The sequence below is a fragment of the Saimiri boliviensis genome, chromosome 1 (genome assembly GCF_048565385.1).
Source record: "Saimiri boliviensis isolate mSaiBol1 chromosome 1, mSaiBol1.pri, whole genome shotgun sequence".
In the NCBI taxonomy this organism is placed as follows: domain Eukaryota; kingdom Metazoa; phylum Chordata; class Mammalia; order Primates; family Cebidae; genus Saimiri; species Saimiri boliviensis.
Genome location: NC_133449.1, coordinates 175614770 through 175634224, shown reverse-complemented (window position 1 = coordinate 175634224; position 19455 = coordinate 175614770). Strand labels below are relative to the sequence as shown.

Genomic DNA, 19455 nt, shown 5'->3' with positions numbered 1-19455 from the left:
GAGTGTCACTCATTGGTTTGCTTTTTTTTTTTTTTTTTTTAATTGACCTTGTTGAGGTAAAATTTACATACAGTAAGTCATGGACAAATTTAAACGGTATAGTTCATTGAATTTTGAAAAATGTTCAAATTCATTCAATGACCACCAAAATCAAGATACAGAACTTTTCTATCGTCTTTAGGTGTAAGGAAGTAAAACGGTACAGAGGCAGGTAAAGTAAAAATGTGAGCCTTTCTCCAACTCCATAATAGCTTTCTGCGAAAACAGCATTTCCATGTATGTTCCATGAGACTCATCATTCACAATAAATATATATTTTTTGGTGGCCAAACCCTGGAATACTGTTCTCAATCTTGACTGTACTTCAGAATTACCTGGGAAGCTTAAAAATTCCAAGTGCGGCCGGGCGCGGTGGCTCAAGCCTGTAATCCCAGCACTTTGGGAGGCCGAGGCAGGTGGATCATAAGGTCAAGAGATCGAGACCATCCTGGTCAACATGGTGAAACCCCGTCTCTACTAAAAATACAAAAAAAAAAATTAGCTGGGCATGGTGGCGCGTGCCTGTAATCCCAGCTACTCAAGAGGCTGAGGCAGGAGAATTGCCTGAACCCAGGAGGCGGAGGTTGCGGTGAGCCGAGATCGCGCCATTGCACTCCAGCCTGGGTAACAAGAGCAAAACTTGGTCTCAAAAAAAAAAAAAATATTGCTGTAAGTGGTTATATACCTAAGCATCTGGTGTCCTGTTCGTAATGTCTGAATTTGTATGTCCCATCATCGCTACCGTCAGAGACAACTGGGATAGAACTTCTTTAAGGTACTCAGCACAGACTTCTTATCTGAGAAGGTCAAATCCCTTATTTGCTGGTTGGGCTGACCATCCCAGTCCTGTCTTTTCTGTCAAAAACAGTTCAGGTGTTGTTACAGGAACATTGTGAAAAACGTTCACCAGTTTGGGATTACTGGCACGACAAAGATGGTTGGCGCCTGGATGGTCAGACAATGCCTGGTTAAATTTCTCCTTCTTCTCAGAGCACTAGTGGATTCAAAATAGCCATCCTGCAGATCTCCTCACCCACCTTTTCTGTCACCCCACGACTTTCCCAGTGCCCCTAAATAGGGCACTGTGTAGGGAAACCTATGCCCGTAATGCTCGAATTCTTCTGCACTCCTACTACCTTCCATTGTGGCTGTTCTTGAATCTTCAGAAGGATTCAGGTGGCCCTTTTCCTCCTCATCCCCATCCTTTACCCCGAACATCTCGTTTTCCTGTGTCTCAGCAAGTCCAGCGTCTCCAGGACTTGGCTTTGTTATCCCTCCTAAAATCCTTGAAAGAAAGGGCCGAATTTGAACACTCTGCTTTTAAGATGTGGAGGCATCTGAGGTATCTCAGATTTAAATTGAGGAGGGGGCCACCCAGATCCTATAGACCAGGGACCCCTTGACCCCGGCATCCTGCCTTCTCTCCATAATTCAAGGTTCAAGAATATCCAATGTTGTAGCAAGAAAGAATGGCTATAGTCATTTTCTTGTTTCTCCTCATCATAATCTTTCTGTTTTTCTGATTCTCCACACCCCCATGCCATGAATAGTTTTGTCCATGCTGGGTTTAATATCTCTGCTTAAATCCTGTTGACTTTGTTTCCTGAAATGGGAAACTCTTCCTCCAGTCCCCACTTGCTAAGGCTTCTGCAGTGTATGTTAAAGAATTTTTCTCTGGGCTTCTCAGAAGACTATGGAGTCCACCTTAAGAAACGCAAAATCTCCAGACTCTGTGAAGTGAAATGGCCAAAACTTGAAACCGGGTGGCCCCCAGAAGGGTTGTTGGACCCCACAACTGTTCAAGCTGTGTGGCAAGTTGTTACCAGAATGCCCAGACATCCTGATCAGTTTCCTTACATTGATCAATGGTTTAGTTTAGTTCAGAACCCTCCCCCATGGCTCCAGTCTTACACCATTCATAACCCCACCTCTAAGGTCCTTCTGAGTAAAACCCTTTCCCTGCCTCAACCTATTGCTCAAGTGGCACCTTCTGCTCCTCCTGTACTGCCTTCCTCTGAAGTAGAGGAAAGCTACCTGCACCCACTGCCTCCACCTTACAATCCTCCTGCTCCCCAAGGATCCCCCAGAGTTTCTTCATTGGTACCTCCTGTGGCCCCTCCACTGCCACCAGCCCCTGAGCCATCGTCTTCTGTGGTCTCTCTGCCTATTGCCTCTCAGCTATGGCCTCGGTCAAAGGAAGCTACCCCACTCTTCCCCTTGAGAGAGGCACCACCCCCATCAGGTAGCAAGTGTTCTGCTCCCTTTCTGGTTTATATTCCCTTTTCCACCTCTGACCTGTTCAGTTGGAGGGCCCCAAACCCTCCCTTTTCTGAAAAGCTCCATGTCCTAACTTCACTGATGGAGTCTGTGCTCCGGACCCATAGGCCCACTTGGGATGATTGCCAGCAACTCCTTCTGACTCTTTTCACTTCTGAAAAGAGGGACTGAATTCAAAGGGAAGCCAGAAAGTATTTCCTTACCTCAGCTGTTAGGCCAGAGGCAGAAGCCCAAAACCTCCTTGAGGAGGTTTTTCCTTCCTCTCCACCAGAGTGGGATCCCAATACCACAGAGGGAAGAAGGGCTTTGGAAGATTTCCACCAGTATCTCCTTGCAGGTATTAAAGGGGCTGCTTGGAAACCCATGAACTTGTCTAAAACAGCCAAAGTTGTCCAGGGGCCTGATGAGCCACCTGGAGTGTTGTTAGAGGGCCTCCGGGAGGCCTATGGAACTTACACCCCGTTTGATCCAGCGGCTTACAAAAATAGCTGTGCTATTAATTTAGTATTTGTGGCCCAGGCACCACCAGACATTCGAAAAAAGTTACAAAAACTAGAGGGATTTGCTGGAATGAACATCCCTCAGCTTTTAGAAATAGCCCAGGAAGTTTTTGACAATTGAAAGGTTGAAAACAAAAGCAGGCAGCTCAATAGGGCAGCTGACAGAGCCGGAAAAAGACAGGCAAAAATCTAGGCTGGGCACGGTGGCTCACACCTGTAATCCTAGCACTTTGGGAGGCCGAGGTGGGTGGATCACCTGAGGTTAGGAGTTCAAGAGACCAGCCTGACCATCATGGTGAAACCCCATCTTTAAAAAAAAAAAAAAAAAAAAAAAAGGACAGGCAAAAATCTTCGTGGCTGCCCTCCAGGGAACTGAAAAGGAAGAGCTTCCATCACAGAGCACCAGCCAGAGGACCCTGGATCCCCACCAGAAAGGCCAGAAAGGTGAGCGGGCTCCCCTACAAAGGCACCAGTGTGCCTGTCGTAAACAAACTGGACACTGGAAGACTGAATGTCCTTTAAAGTCAGAGAAGAAACCAAACAGAAAAGGGTCCTCACTTTTCCCACAGCAGAGGAATCTGATGATTGATGGGAAGGAGGCTCCTTTTCACTTGGCCCCAGGGAGCCCATGGTTATCACTACTGTGGGGGGCCAGCCTGTACATTTTTGATCAACACAGGGGCTGAACATTCTGTACTGCAAACATCCTTGGGCAGTGTCTCTAACAAGAAGGGCTATTGGAGGTATTCAGGAATATCCTGTCACCCATTCACACGAGGTGAACTTAGGTTAAAAGAGAGTAAGCAATTCATTTCTAGTAGTTCCAGAGTGCCCCTTCCCTCTCCTCAGGCAAGACCTGCTCCACAAGTTGCAGGCATGCATCTCCTTGTTGGCTCAGCAAATTCATCTCAAATTAGGGGACACAGAGCCCTCTCCTGCTCTGCTCCTGCTGACTGCCCCTTTATCAGAGGAATATCTCTTAGTCTCATTATCACCAATGAAAAAAGACAAAACTAACCCTCTCCTACTAGATCTACAAACTCTTTTTTGCTGGGTCTGGGCAGAATCAAGGACTGTCAAAGCACCATCCACCAGTAGTTGTAGAACTTCTGGCTACTGCCCTGCCTGTTTGGGTCAAGTGATATCCTATGAGTCAGCAGGCTAGAGAGAGGATCGGTCCCCATATTCAATGCTCTTACAAGGCAATATACTTACACATTGCCAGTCTGCTTGGAACACTCCATTCCTGCCAGTTCAGAAACCCGGGACAAATGATTACTGGCCTGTACAGGACTTATGGGAAATTAACAAATGGACAGTCACTGTCCATCCAACTGTCCCTAACCCTTACACACTACTCAGCTTGCTCCCGCCAGAGCCTACCATGTATACCATTCTTGACTTAAAGGATGCTTTCTTTGCCATTCCTCTAGCTCTTAAAAGCCAACCTATTTCTGCTTTCAAATGGACAGATCCTGGTTTGGGAGACTCAACCCAATTAACTTGGACTCAGTTACCTCAGGGTTTTAAGAATGCCCGACTCTTTTTGGGAAAGCTCTTCAGTAGGACCTTGTGATGTTCCGAGGCAGCCATACCAACTGTACCTTACTCCAATACGTGGATGACTTGTTATTGACTACTGAGACTACCAAAAGCTGCTTGCAACATACTACAGACTTATTTCACCTCCTTCAGGAGTTCGGGTACTGGTTCTCAGCCAAAAAGGGCCAGCTTTGTCTTTCTAGGGTCTCCTCTCTGGGACATGAACTAAACCAAGGAAAAAGAGCACTCGCCTATGCTCGGAAGGAAGCCATCTTGCTAATCCCTACCCCCACCACCAAGAGACAGGTACGTGAATTCTTGGGGGCTGGGGGATACTGTCGACTGTGGATATAAGGGTTCATGGAAATTGCCAAGCTTCTGTACACCACTGCAGGAGGAAATGGCCCCTTAGTTTGGACTGACACTGAAGAACAGGCCTTCAAAAACTTAAAGAAGGCAATGGCTGAGGCCCCTGCTTTAGCCCTCCCAAATATCTCAAAACCATTTCACCTGTTTGTCCATGAAAATCAGTGAGTTGCTAAAGGGGTGCTCACTCAAACCTTGGGGCCATGGCAATGCTCCATGGCATATTTGTCTAAAAGATTGGACCCTGTGGCCTCCAGGTGGCCAAGTTGTTTGTGAGCAGTTACAGCAACAGCAAGCCTCGTTCATGAGGCCAATAAGCTCACTCTGGGCCAGAATTTAATCCTTATGGCACCGCATGCCATAGAGACACTACTACAAGGTACTCCTGGCAGATGGATGTCTAATGCCCGTATCCCGCAATATCCGAGTTTGCTATTAGATCAGCCTTACTTAACTTTCTCCCCAACAAGGTGTTTAAATCCAGCTACTCTGCTCCCTGATCCAGACTTCACCACCCCTGTCCGTGACTGCCAGGAACTGCTAGAAACTACAGAAACAGGTCGACCTGATCTCCAGGACACTCCTTTTGGAAAGGTGGACACCACCACGTTTACAGAGGATAGCAGTTTCCTTGAGCAAGGGGTATGAATAGCTGGTGTGGCCGTCAACAGGGAGACTGACGTACTGTGGGCCCAGGCGCTGCCAGCTGGTACCTCTGCACAGAAGTCTCAGTTAATTGCTCTCACTCAAGCCCTCCGATGGGGTAAGGACAAACGTGTTAACATCTACAGTGATAGCCGATATGCTTTTGCTACTGTGCATGTTCATGGGGCCATCTATCAGGAGCGTGGGCTACTCACTTCAACAGGAAAGACTATTTAAATCAAGGAAGGAATTTTAGCCCTGCTCGAGGCTGTTTGGCTCCCCCTACATGTGGCTGTAATTCATTGCAAACGACACCAGAAGGAAAACACGGCTGTTGAAATCATGTATGGGAGGGCCCCATCTGTCTTGCCTAAACTGAGGGACATGCAGTTAGCAGAGATATCCCAAGCTAACTTGTTACACTACTTGTGGTCTCTCCAACAGGTTCAAGGTGTCATCCAGCCGCTAGTCCAGGGAGCACATCCTAATCTGGTTCCTGACCTGACGGGGCCCTGCCACCCCTTCTGTCCTGGTGACCTGGTATATGTCAAAAAGTTCCAGAAGGAAGGACTTGTTCCTGCTTGGAAAGGACCTCACACTGTCATCTTCACTATGCCCACGGCCCTAAAAGTGGACGGCATTCCTGCTTGGATTCATCATTCCCGTATCAAGAAGGTCAACAAAACGCAGCAAGAAATATGGGTCCCCAAGCCCGGGTCAGGCTCCTTCAAGCTGTGCCTAAGTGGAGTGCAGCCACCAGATTAGTTCTTTTTATCTACTTTTCTTGTCTGCTTTCGGTCGTTAAGGGTTCTGTCCCCTCCTAGGCCTTTCTCCTTACTTCTTTTGCAATAGGCTGTGTGCTTGCGAACTCCACCTGGAAGGAGAGCACCTCCGATGAAGTCTCTTTTACAATCGATTTACGTGTTTTATTCCCAAAGCCCAGCCATACCCTTGAAGAGCAGCGAAATACAATACGCCCCTCTGGGCAGGAGCGGAATTCGTCGACCTTGCTGCTGGGTTTGGACACACCGGAAGTGAGAGTGGATGCAGCAGCTCTAGGGGTGCAGAAAAGGGACTCTAATGTGTAGATTTCTCCCTCTATCCTGGAGATCACCCTGACGCCACCTGCCAGGGATCGTTACGAGTTTTTCTGCCCCTTCTGGTCATGTGTAACCTTGTCTTCTTACCCGGGGGGATCGACTCGGTCCCTGACCCTTTCTATAGCTCGTACCTCTCGTCCTAGACCATGTACTGTGGGAGCTTGTAATCCTATTACCGTAACTGTCCATAACCCTAGCTCAGTTCAATGGTACTATGTTATGACATGGGACTGAGACTCTATATCACAGGGTTTGATCTTGGAACTACGTTTACCATTCAGAAGAAGGTCCTGATTCCCTGGAGCCCCCCTAAACGAATTGGTCCCTTAACTGATTTAGGAGACCCTGTGCTCTGCCCACACCCAGATAGAGTCAGCCCCATCGGCCCAAGTGTCTCATTGCCAGTCCAAGCTCCTAAACCTCAGCTGCAGCATCAGTACCTCCAACCCAGCTTAATGTCCATTCTAAATGGAGTACATTACCTTCTTAATGTTACTCAGCCTGAACTGGCCCAAGATTGTTGGTTATGCCTAAAGGCAAAACCTCCATATTATGTTGGATTGGGAGCTGAGGTTAAGCTTAATATTGGCCCTTTTTCTTGTCATGCTCGTCCCTGTTCCCTTACACTAAGAGATGTTTCAGGAAACGCCTCCTGCCTAGTCAGTAATGGGTATAACCTATCTGCTTCCCCATTTCAGGCCACCTGTAACCAGTCTCTGCTTATTTTCCTAAACCCTTCAGTCTCCCACCAGGCACCCGACAATACTTGGCTGGCCCGCACCTCAGGCCTCACCCGCTGCATCAATGGAACTGAACCTGGACCTCTCCTGTGCGGGTTAGTTCATGTGCTTCCCCAGGTTTACGTGTACAGCGGACCAGAGGGACAACTTCTTATTGCTCCGCCTGAACTGCACCCCAGGATTGGCCGGGATGTCCCATTCCTAGTGCCCCTTCTGGCCGGCCTTAGTGTAGCTGGGTCGGCAGCAATCGGCACTGCCGCTCTGGTCTGAGGAAAAACTGGACTAGTGTCCCTAACTTAACAAGTAGATGTTGACTTAAGAAATCTCCAGTCAGCTGTAAATATGCTACATACCTAGGTAGAATCCCTGGCTCAGGTTGTTCTCCAAAACCAACAGGGCTTAGATTTACCATTCCTCTCCTAAGGAGGTTTATGTGCCACTTTGGGGGAAAGTCGCTGTTTTTATGCTAACCAGTCTGGAGTCATAAAGGATACTCTTCAAAGAGTTCGAGAAAATCTGGATAAACGCCAACAGGAGTGGGAAAGTAACACACCATGGTACAAAAGCATGTTTAACTGGAACCCTTGGCTGACTACTTTAATAACTGGATTAGCAGGACCTCTTCTCCTCCTCTTGTTGGGTTTAATTTTAAGGCCCTGTATATTAATTTGGTCAATTAATTTGTAAAACAGTGTATAACTTCTGTTAAACTTACGTATCTTAGAACCCACTCTAACCCCCTCACTATAACTGAGGAATCAATGATTTGAATCCCCAAAAACACAAGTGGGGAATGTGTTATCCTATCTTGTGTTGGCTTTACTAACTCATTCTTAATTGAAGAAGCCAGACAAACTCCATCTTAGCTTCTTCTCTCATAGTTATTTTCCCTCCATTAAGTATGTAGCTGCGGTGTGTGATTGGGGCAGGATGACACCAGGCACATCCAGGAATGCATTTGCTGATAAGACACCGAGTCAGGCAGTACCAGCAGCCCCTGGGAATGCAGATGTTGCTAAGTACACAGAGCCCCCATAACTGTAAGTTGTATGTCTTTGGTGACAGCTTAAGCCCCTGCACCTGGTACTGTTTACTTCTTATGTACTAGTTTATCTTTGAACTTTTTGCTTGCTCTGCTTCTGTGAAAAAAATTGTTTCAGCTAGGTTCCCCCTCCCTTTTCAGATTAGGGTATAAGAAAACCACCTAATTCCTTCTTTGGGGCTGAGAGAATTTTGGGCATTAGCCATCTCTTGGTCACCGGCAGTAAAGGACTCACAACTCAAATCTCAGAGTGTGGCTCATTCCTTTACTCGCTCGGGTAGAGCAGCACATGCCTGTCATCCCAGCTGCTCGGGAGGCTGAGGCAGGAGAATTGCTTGAACCTGGGAGGCAGAGGTTGTGGTGAGCCAAGATCACACCATTGCACTCCAGCCCAGGCAACAGGAGCAAAACTCCACCTCAAAAAAATAAAAAATAAAAAATTCCCAGTGCACAAAAAGTACTCCAGGCCAATTAAATCGGAACATAGGGGTGGAACCCAGGCTTCTATTTTATTTTATTTTATTTATTTATTTTGAGCTGCAGTCTAGCTTTGTCGCCAGGCTGGAGTGCAGTGGTGCGATCTCGGCTCACTGCAACCTCTGACTCCCTGGTTCAGGAGATTCTTCTGCTTCAGCCTACCGAGTAGCTGGGATTACAGGCACGCACCACTGTGCCCAGCTAATTTTTGTATTTTTGGTAGAGACGGGGTTTCACTATGTTGGCCAGTATGGTCTCGATCTCCTGACCTCATGATCCGCCTGCCTCAGCCTACCAAAGTGCTGGGATTTCAGACGTGAGCCACCGCGCTGGCTTCAGTCATCTCTATTTCCCCCGCTAGACTGTGATCCCCCAAAGATCTGGCACAAGCCTGGCATATGACAACAGATAAATAAATGAGTGAATGTATACATGTACAAAGACAGTGTATGGACAAGGTTGCCGCATTATTTAGCGCAGATTAAGGCAGACATCAGCCTGTCCAGCACGCCTCTTTGGCTGTGGCGGGAAATACCCTCCTAGGTCGGCGAGGCTGGGGCACTACCCTCCATCGCACTAATCAGCCAGGCCTCGCTCGGGGGTCGGGGAGACCAGGCGAAGGCATCACCTTTCGATGAGGCCGGCGCTATGCGCCCTCCAGGGGAGAGGCGGCGCTGTGGAAGAGCGGCAGCTTCCGGTCGGCTTTTCTCTTCCTTCGGCTGCCGGCGCCAGTACGTCCTGTTTTCGTTGGCCGCGCTGGGATAGTCGCCGCCGCTGCAGCTGCTGCCGCTTCGCGCTGGTCTTTGCCCGGCACTGAGGGCAGCGCAGACCTCCTGTTTGTCCGGTTCGCCTACGCGTGGTCCTCAGGGGCACCGGCTTTCCCGCGGTCGGCAGCATGGGTCGGGAGTCACGGTGAGGCAGAGCGCCGAGCGGGCGAGCAGGCGAGCGGCTTCTTGGGGTCGTGAGAAGAGGCGGGAGTTGAGGTGGCCTCCGGGCCAGGCCTGGCGCGGCCCCATGTGCGGTCAGCGCTGCCCGGCGGGCACTGGAGGGGCTTGGGGGGCCTCGGGTGAGGGAATGGCTGTGCTTGGGCTAGCGACGGTTTCCCTGCACTACCGTCAGCGGGTTGGAGTCCCTGGAGCGGGAACAATCTCCAGGACGTTAGTGATTGGGCACCACATCCCGCCACTTCAGCGGAGCCTACCCTGATTACTTCAGTCAGAAGGGATCCCAGCTGGATTGCTTATTGCTTCGCGTTTCCAGCGTTGCCTCGACTCCCATCATTCTGTATTTTAGTTCTTTGTACGCGTGCGGTCTTTTCCCAAGTTACTTGAAAGGAGCGTGAGGGCAGACGTTTTTACCGCGCCGGCAGCACTGTAGACGACTAGGCTTTTTTTTTTACTGGGCTACGATGAATACTTGTTGCGTGGGCATTTACTTCACAAATAGGTTTCGTATTTCTTTTGTTACGTCCTTTTCTGTCCTTTTGAAGTTGTGGACTGTGAGCTCTTACTAAAACTGTGAGATCTCATCACAACTTTAGGTTGTTGATAAGATTGTTTGGAACCTCGAGTTTTTTTTAATCTGAAAAATGAGTATTTTCTGTGTATTTAGCAGTGACCGAAATGTATTTTATGTCTAGAAACAGTGAAGGCTTTTGTTTTTAATGCTAGCAGTTCTTTGTTGAGGTATAATTAACCAGGAAAATGGACAAAACGTAAAGGTAAAGCTTGATGAAATTTATCACATATATGAACCGTATAATTATCACCTGGATGAGGATAAAGAATATTTCTTTCCAGAAGATCCCTGTGACGGTGTTTTAAATCTGAAGGCTGTCCGGACCAGAAATTTGGAAGTGATACTTATTTGAGTCATTCTTCTCTCACTACCCGCAGCCTGTTAGGCTCTACATCCTTTCCCCATTCTGGCTGTCCCTGAATTAATTGAGGCCCTAATTATTTACTGTCCAGACTACTACATCTATTTTAAGTTGATTCTTCTCTTAATTGATTATCTTCCTCTCTTGCTCTCCCAATTGTTAGATCCCTCACACTACAGCCAGTGACACTTCTGAAGTAGAGATAAGATCATGTCATGGCCGGGCGCGGTGGCTCAAGCCTGTAATCCCAGCACTTTGGGAGGCCGAGGTGGGTGGATCACAAGGTCAAGAGATCGAGACCGTCCTGGTCAACATGGTGAAACCCCGTCTCTACTAAAAATACAAAAAAAAAATTAGCTGGGCATGGTAGCACATGCCTGTAATCCCAGCTACTCAGGAAGCTGAGGCAGGAGAATTGCCTGAACCCAGGAGGCGGAGGTTGCGGTGAGCCGAGATCGCGCCATTGCACTCCAGCCTGGGTAACAAGAGCGAAACTCCGCCTCAAAAAAAAAAAAAAAAAAAAAAAAAAGATCATGTCATGCCCCTGACTTAGTCTGCATTGGTTTCTGCTGCTTCCAAGATGAAATTTAAACTGTGACAGACTTCAAGGCCCTTCACAAAAAGGTCCATTCTTAGCCCTTCAGCCTTCTTCTTCTTCTTTTTTTTTTTTTTTGATATGGAGTTTCGCTCTTGTTACCCAGGCTGGAGTGCAATGGCGCGATCTCGGCTCACCGCAACCTCCGCCTCCTGGGCTCAGGCAGTTCTCCTGCCTCAGCCTCCTGAGTAGCTGGGATTACAGGCACGCGCCACCATGCCTAGCTAATTTTTTGTATTTTTAGTAGAGACGGGGTTTCACCATGCTGACCAGGATGGTCTCGATCTCTTGACTTCGTGATCCACCCTCCTCGGCCACCCAAAGTGCTGGGATTACAGGCCTGAGCCACCGCGCCCGGCCTCAGCCGCCTTCTTTACCTCTCTGCTGTGTATGGCCTGTGCTCTAGGTTTGTTCAGGGGGATCATGAAAGGCTCAGAGGTGGGAAGGTGCAAGGTGTTAGAGAAATAGCTAAGAAGCCCAATTTTTCTACATGAGTAGGTTTCATGAAGGGTTTTTTGTTTTTTGTTTTGAGACGGAGTTTCGCTCTTGTTACCCAGGCATGCGATCTCGGCTCACTGCAACCTCTGCCTCCTGGGTTCAGGCAGTTCTCCTGCCTCAATCTCCTGAGTAGCTGGGATTACAGGCATGCGCCACCATGCCCAGCTAATTTTTTGTATTTTTAGTAGAGATGAGGTTCAACTATGTTGGCCAGGAGGGTCTTGATCTCTTGACCTCATGATCCACCCACCTCGGCCTCCCAAAGTGCTGGGATTACAGGTGTGAGCCACCGCGCCCGGCCCGACCACAAGTCTTTAAGAATGTCCTAGGTAGAAATGTCTGATATAGAATAGTGACCGTTGGAACTCTGTGGAGGTAATACAATGTGAAGGAGATTACAGAGGTGAAATTGGTATTACTTGGTGGGTTTTTGTTTTTTGTTTTTGAGACAGAGACAGAGTCTTGCTCTGTCGCCCAGGCTGGAGTGGATTGAAGCAATCTTGACTCAGTGCCACCTGAGCTTCCTGAGTTCAAGAGGTCCTCTTACGTCAGCTTGCCAAGGAGCTGGAACTACAAGCATGTGCCACCACATTCTGCTAATTTTTGTATTTTTTGTAGAGACAGAGTTTCACCATGTTGTCCCGGCTGGTCTTGAACTCCTGCGCTCAAGCTATCTGCTCACCTTGGCTTCCCAAAGTGCTGCAGTTACAGGCATGAGCCTCTGTGCCCAGCTGTTTCATATTTCATTTATTGTATCAAATGAGGCAAGAGAAAAATATTGATGATAACTAATGTTTTGAGCCTAGTGACCAGAAGTTGGTATGATTAATGGTTTGGGGAGGGAAAAGTAATAAGTTTGGGTTTCTACAAGTTGAACTTGAGATGCTTGAAAGATAATGAGGAGCATTCATCTCCTAACAATCTTATTTAGGTTTATAGCTTTTTTTTTTTTTTTTTTTAAAAGATGGGGTTTCACCATGATGGCCAGGCTGGTCTTGAACTCCTTACCTCAGGTGATCCACCCTACCTTGGCCTCCCAAAGTGCTAGGATTACAGGCGTGAGCACCATGCCCATCCAGGTTTATAGCTTTAAATAGCCTTTGTACACTAATGACTTCAGTTTATATTTCTAGAGAAACCTCTTCCTTGAACTCCAGACTAATATTTCAACTATATACTATATATCTCCACTTGGATACCTAATATTCTGATCCACCTCCCCAGATCTGTTCCTCTCTCAGTCTTCCCATCTTAGTAGATGGCAACTTCATTCTTCTTACTTGGTCAGGTATCTTCAAGTGATTTCTCTCTTGCTGTCACATTTGACATTTAATTCATCATTAAATCCCATCAGTGCTAGCTTCAAGATATCCAGATTTTGACCCTTCTCAGCGTCTTTCCACCTGCCTTTTTTTTTTTTTTGGAGACAGAGTCTTGCTCTGTTGCCCAGGCTGGAGTACAGTTGCCCAGTCTCGGCTCACTGCAACCTCCACTTTCTGGGTTCAAGCGATTCTCCTGCCTCAGCCTCCTGAGTAGCTTGGATTACAGGCACGCGCCACCACACCTCACTAATTTTTTGTATTTTTAGTAGAGATGGGGTTTCACCATGTTGGTTAGGCTGGTCTTGAACTCCTGACCTCGTGATTGCCCACCTTGGCCTCCCAAAGCACTGGGATTACAGGCGTGAGCCCCACTGCCCAGCCTCCACCTGCCATTTTGATCAATGCCACCACTATCTCTTGCCTGGATGATTGCTGTAGTGCTGGTCTTTGCTTATCCTACCTATTCTTTTTCCTTTTGTCCTTGCCCCGCTTTGTTTGGTTTGTTCTTCTCTCAGCAGCCAGAATGATACTTTACAAATACTAGGTCTACTAAAAATACAAAAAATTAGCTGGGCATGGTGGCGCATGCCTGTAATCCCAGCTACTCAGGAGGCTGAGGCAGGAGAACTGCCTGAACCCAGGAGGCAGAGGTTGTGGTGAGCCGAGACTGCGCCATTGCACTCCAACCTGGGTAACAAGAGCGAAACTTCGTCTCAAAAAAAAAAAAAAAAAAAAAAAAATTAGGCCAGGTGTGGTGGCTCACGCCTGTAACCCCAGCATTTTGGGAGGCTGAAGTGGGAGGATTGCTTTTGCTCAGGAGTTCAAGACCATCCTGAGCAACATAGCAAGACTCTATCTCTACAAAAAAAAAAAAGAAAAGAAAAATAGGTGGGCATAGTGGCACACACTTTTGGTCCCAGCTACTTGGGAGGCTGGGGTGGGAGGATTGCTTGAACCTGGGAGATTGAGATAATCCTGAGCAACATAGCAAGACACCGTCTCTACCAAAAAAAAAAAAAAAAAGATAGGCATGGTGGTGTGTGCCTTTGGTCTCAGCTGCTCTGGAGGTTGAGGTGGAAGGATTGCTGGGACCCAACAGGTCGAGGCTACAATGAGTGGTGATCGAGCCATTCTATTCCAGACTGGGCGACAGAGCAAGACTTTGTCTCAAGAAAGACATTTAAAAAATAATAAAAAGTCGGCCGGGCACGGTGGCTCACGCCTGTGGTCCCAGCACTTTGGGAGGCCGAGGCGGGTGGATCACGAGGTCAAGAGATCGAGACCATCCTGGTCAACATGGTGAAACCCCGTCTCTACTAGAAATACAAAAAAATTAGCTGGGCATGGTGGTGCATGCCTGTAATCCCAGCTACTCAGGAGGCTGAGGCAGGAGAATTGCCTGAACCCAGGAGGCGGAGGTTGCGATGAGCCAAGATCGCGCCATTGCACTCCAGCCTGGGTAACAAGAGCGAAACTCCGTCTCAAAAAAAAAAAAAAAAATAATAATAATAATAAAAAGTCTGGGCACAGTGGCTCATGCCTGTAATCCCAATGCTTTGGGAGGCTGACGTGGTAGATAACCTGAGGTCAGGAGTTCGAGAGCAGCCTGACCAACATGGTGAAACTCCGTCTCTACTAAAAATACAAAATTAGGCTGGGCACAGTGGTTCACGCCTGTAATCCTAGCACTCTGGGAGGCCAAGGTGGGCAGATCACCTGAGGTCAGGAGTGACAGACTAGCCTGGCCAACATGGTGAAACCCTGTCTCTACTAAAAATACAAAAAAAAAATTAGTGGGGCGTATTGGTGGGTGCCTGTAATCCCAGCTATTCGGTAAGTGAGGCAGGAGAATTGCTTGAACCAGGAGGTAGAGGTTGCAGTGAGCGGAGATAACACCATTGCCCTCTAGCCTGGGCAACGAGAGAGAGAGATTCTGTTTCAAAACAAACAAACAAAAACTAAAAAACAAAATTAGTGGGGTGTGGTAGCATAGGCCTGTAATCCCAGCTGCTTGGGAGGCTGAGGCAGAATTGCTTGACCGGGAGGCAGAAGCCGAGATTGTACCACTATACTCCAGCCTGGGCAACAGAGTGGGACTCTGTCTCAAAAAAAAAAATAAATAAATAAATACATAAACAAATGAAAATTAGCTGAATGTGGGCATGCCTGTAGTTCCAGCTTCTTGGAAGGCTGAAGGGGAAGGATTACTTGAGCCCTGGAGGGTTTAAGTTGCAGTGAACTGTGATTACACCACTGCACTCCAGCCTGGGTAACAGAGTAAGGCCTGTTTCTTTTTCCTTTTTCTTGTTTTTGAGACGGAGTTTTACTCTGTCACCCAGACTGGAGTGTAGTGGCGCGATCTCAGTTCACTCCAACCTCTGCCTCCCCAGTTCAAGCAATTCTCCTGCCCCAGCCTCCTGAGTAGCTGGGATTACAGGTGCGTGCCACCATGCCCAGCCAATTTTTTGTATTTTTAGTAGAGACCTAAAAATAGTAGGTTTCACCATGCTGGCCAAGCTGGTCTTGAACTCCTGACCTCAGGTGAACCACCTGCCTCGGCCTCCCAAATGTTGGGATTACAGGCGTGAGCCACCGCACATGGCTGGCCTGTTTCTAAAAATAAAAATAAAGACATTAGTGAAGTTATGTCACTCTTCTGCTTAAAGTCTTCCAGTAGATTTTCATCTTAGTTTAAAAGACAGAGTCCTTATATAATGGCCAGTAAGGCCCTCTGGATTTGGCCGTCCTGCTGTTTTTCTGACCTCATCTTATGGCACACTCTGTTGCTCTTTCATCGCTAGCCGCAACTGGCATCCTTGCTGTTCCTTGAATGCACCAGTCAAGCTTCCTCTTTACAGACTTCACACTTGTGCCTTTTGTGTGGAAAATTTCCTGTATGTCTATATAGCTCCTTTATTTCCTTCAAGCCTCTGTAACAAAATGTCATATTTATATTGTCTATAAACAAACTATATACAGTATTTGTTTCTTCACTTGTCTGTTGTCTTTTCCTTTACCAGAATATAAGCTGCTTGGAGCTCAAAGGCAGGACCTTCTTCTGTTTTGTTCACTGTGCTTGCTTCTCTTTCAAGACAGATTTTCCACCTCTACATGTGCTTGTGCTGAAGCAGAAGGGTTCATTTTTTTTCTCTCTTAATTTTAGAAAAGTTTGTAGAAAATCCTTTGAGTGTGAAATTTGTCTGCTGAAATTATTTTTGGAAAAAATGTAATAAAATATAATAGAAGCTGTCTTTGCTGAACTTAATCTTTGACTTATTGTTGTAGTCACTATCGAAAACGATCAGCATCACGGGGACGCTCTGGAAGCCGGTCTAGGAGTCGCTCGCCCTCAGACAAAAGAAGTAAACGTGGAGATGACAGACGATCTAGAAGTAGAGATAGAGATAGGAGGAGAGAGAGGTCTCGTAGCAGGGATAAAAGAAGATCTCGGTCAAGGGACAGGAAGCGTCTAAGGTAAGATATTAATTAATCTCCAAAGGACCAGTGATAAATTGGGCCTTCTCAGCTGTAGCAGCTTCTTCAACAGTGCGCGTTTTTTTTTTTTGAGACAGAGTCTTGCTCTGTCTCTCCAGGCACCAGGCTGGAGTACAGTGGCACAATCTTGACTCACTGCAATCGCCGCCTCTTGGGTTCAAGCAATTCTTGTGCCTCAGCCTCCCTAGTAGCTGGGACTACAGGCGCATGCTACCATGCCCAGCTAATTTTTGTATTTTTTAGTAGAGACAGGGTTTCACCATGTTGGCCAGGATGGTCTTGATCTCTTGACCTCGAGATCTGCCCACCTCGGCCTCCCAAAGTACTGGGATTACAGGCATGAGCCACTGCACCTACACCTAACCTATTTTATTATTTTTTTCTTTTTTGAAACGGAGTCTTACTCTGTTGCCCAAACTGGAGTGCAGTGGTATGAGCTCACTGTAACCTCTACCTACTAGGTTCAAGCAATTATCGTGCCTAAGCCTCCCAAGTAGCTGGAATTACAGATGTGCATCATCACACTTGGCTAATTTTTATGTTTTTAGAAGAGACGGGGTTTTACTATGTTGGCCAGGCTGCTCTCGATCTCTTGGCCTCCCAAAGTATTGGGATTACAGGCATGAGCCGCCATGTCTGGCCATCAAACAGTATTTTTAGTTTGGAAACTTTAGGCTGTATTTCCTGTAACCCAAAGATAGTCCTTGAAGCCCTCTGAGGGAGGTACAAAATGAAGTAAAAAGTAAAGTAATAAGTTATATTCAGGGGGTTTCTATTCCAATTCTGTTCCAGGAGAGCTGACCAAGGTGTTTATTTTCCTTTCCTTTTTTTTTTTTTTTTTTTGGCCTCGTTGAAATTTGCAAAAATTTCCTCCCTCTCTCCCTCCTTTCCTCCCTCCCTTCATCCTTCCCTCCCTCCCTTTGTCCTTCCCTCTCTCCTTTCTCTCCTCTCTCTCTCTTTCTCCAACTCTTTCTCTCTCCCTTCCCTTTTCTTCCTTTTGCTGAACAGTGTGTTTAGAGTACCTCCTAAAGCAGATGGAATAAGGAAACAGAGCAGACCTTCTCCAAGCCCTTTAAACTGTTTTAATGAGCTGTCATAGATTTAAACTAAAGAGCATCTTAATCTTTTTTTCTTCTAATTTTAATTTTTTTTTTTCAGACAGATTCTCACTCTGTCACCTACACTGGAGTGCAGTGGCACGTTATCAGCTCACTGCAACCTCTGCCTCCTGGTTTCAAGTGATTCTCATGCCTCAGCTTCTTGAGTAGCTGGGATTATAACCATGCACCACGACACCTGGCTAATTTTTTTTTTTTTTGAGACGGAGTTTCGCTCTCGTCACCCAGGCTGGAGTGCAACGGCACGATCTGGGCTCACCGCAACCTCCACCTCCTGGGTTCAGGCAATTCTCCTGCCTCAGCCTCCTGAGTAGCTGGGATTACAGGCATGTGCCACCATACCCAGCTAATTTTTTTGTATTTTTAGTAGAGGCGGGGTTTCACCATGTTGACCAGGATGGTCTCGATCTCTTGACCTCGTGATCCACCGGCCTCGACCTCCCAAAGCGCTGGGATTACAGGCATGAACCACCGCGCCCAGCAATTTTTGTATTTTTAATAGTGACAAGGTTTCACCATGTTGGCCAGGCTGATCTTGAACTCCTGACCTCAAGTGATCCACCCATCTCAGCCTCACAAAGTGTTGGGATTACAGGTGTGAGCCACTGTGCCCAGGCTTCATTTTTTTTTTTTTTTTTTTTTTTTGAGACAGAGTCTTGCTCTGTTGCCCAGGCTAGAGTGCAGTGGCTTGATCTCAGCTCACTGCAACATCTACCTCCCGGGTTGAAGTGATTCTTCTGCCTCAGCCTCCTGAGTAGCTGGGATTACAGGTGTGTGCCACCACACCTGGCTAATTTTTGTATTTTTAGTAGAGATGGGGTTTCACCATGTTGGTCAGGCTGTTCTCGAACTCCTGACCTTGTGATCTGCCTGCCTCGGCTTCCCAGAGTGCTGCTAGGATTACAGGTGTGAGACACCGTGCCCGGCTTATTTTTTGTTTTCTCTATTACTTCCTTGGCACTAGCCAAGCAGCCATAACCTTTTCTCCAGGTGAAAAACAGTCTTTATTTTGTTTTGATTTTATTTTATTTTTTCTGAGAGAGGCTTACTCTGTTACCCAAGCTGGAATGCATTGGTGGCGCAATCTTGTCTCTTTCAGCCTGTCTCCTGGGTTAAAGCAGTTCTTTTGCCTCAGCCTCCTGAGTAACTGGGACTACAGGCATGTGTCACCACACTTGGCTAATTGTTTTTGTTTTTTGTTTTTTAGTAGAGACGGGATTTCACCATGTTGGCCAGGATGGTCTCAAACTGCTGACCTGAAATGATCCACCTGCCTCCGCCTCCCAAAGTGTGGGATTACAGGAATGAGCCACTGCACCTAGCTGAAAAATAGTCTTTAAATGAAAATAGTCAGCCAGACGCAGTGGCTGATGCCGTAATCCAGCACATAGGGAGGCAGAGGCAAGCAGATCATTTGGGGTCAGGAGTTTGAGACCAGTCTGGCCAACATGACGAAATCACGTCTCTACTAAAAATACAAAAATTGGCCAGACACAGTGGCTCACGCCTGTAATCCCAGCACTTTGGGAGGCTGAAGTGGGTAGATCACTTGAGGTCGGGAATTTGATTCCAGCCTGACCAACATGGAGAATCCCCATATGTACTAAAAATAAAAAAAGAATTAGCTGGGTGTGGTGGTGCATGCCTGTAATCCTAGTTACTCAGGAGGCTGAGGCAGGAGAATTGCTTGAACCCAGGAGACGGAGGTTGCGGTGAGCTGAGATTGTGCCATTGCACTCCAGCCTAGGCAACGAGTGAAAGTCCATCTCAAAAAAATAAAATAAAAAGCTGGCATGTTAGTGCATGCCTGTATTCCTAGC

General features: G+C 47.2%; 1 protein-coding gene across 2 annotated transcripts in view; it reads left to right on the top strand.

The window, feature by feature from the left end:
• The first annotated feature begins 9452 nt into the window (after positions 1 to 9452).
• Positions 9453 to 19455, top strand: part of DDX46 (DEAD-box helicase 46) — an 80417-nt gene continuing 70414 nt past the window's right edge. For both annotated transcript variants that reach the window (XM_039469101.2, XM_039469098.2), the window contains exons 1-2: positions 9453 to 9640; positions 16308 to 16496. In XM_039469101.2, the coding sequence (XP_039325035.1) occupies positions 9624 to 9640; positions 16308 to 16496 (206 nt within the window). In that variant the 5' untranslated portion in view covers positions 9453 to 9623. The remainder of the gene's footprint in view (positions 9641 to 16307; positions 16497 to 19455) is intronic.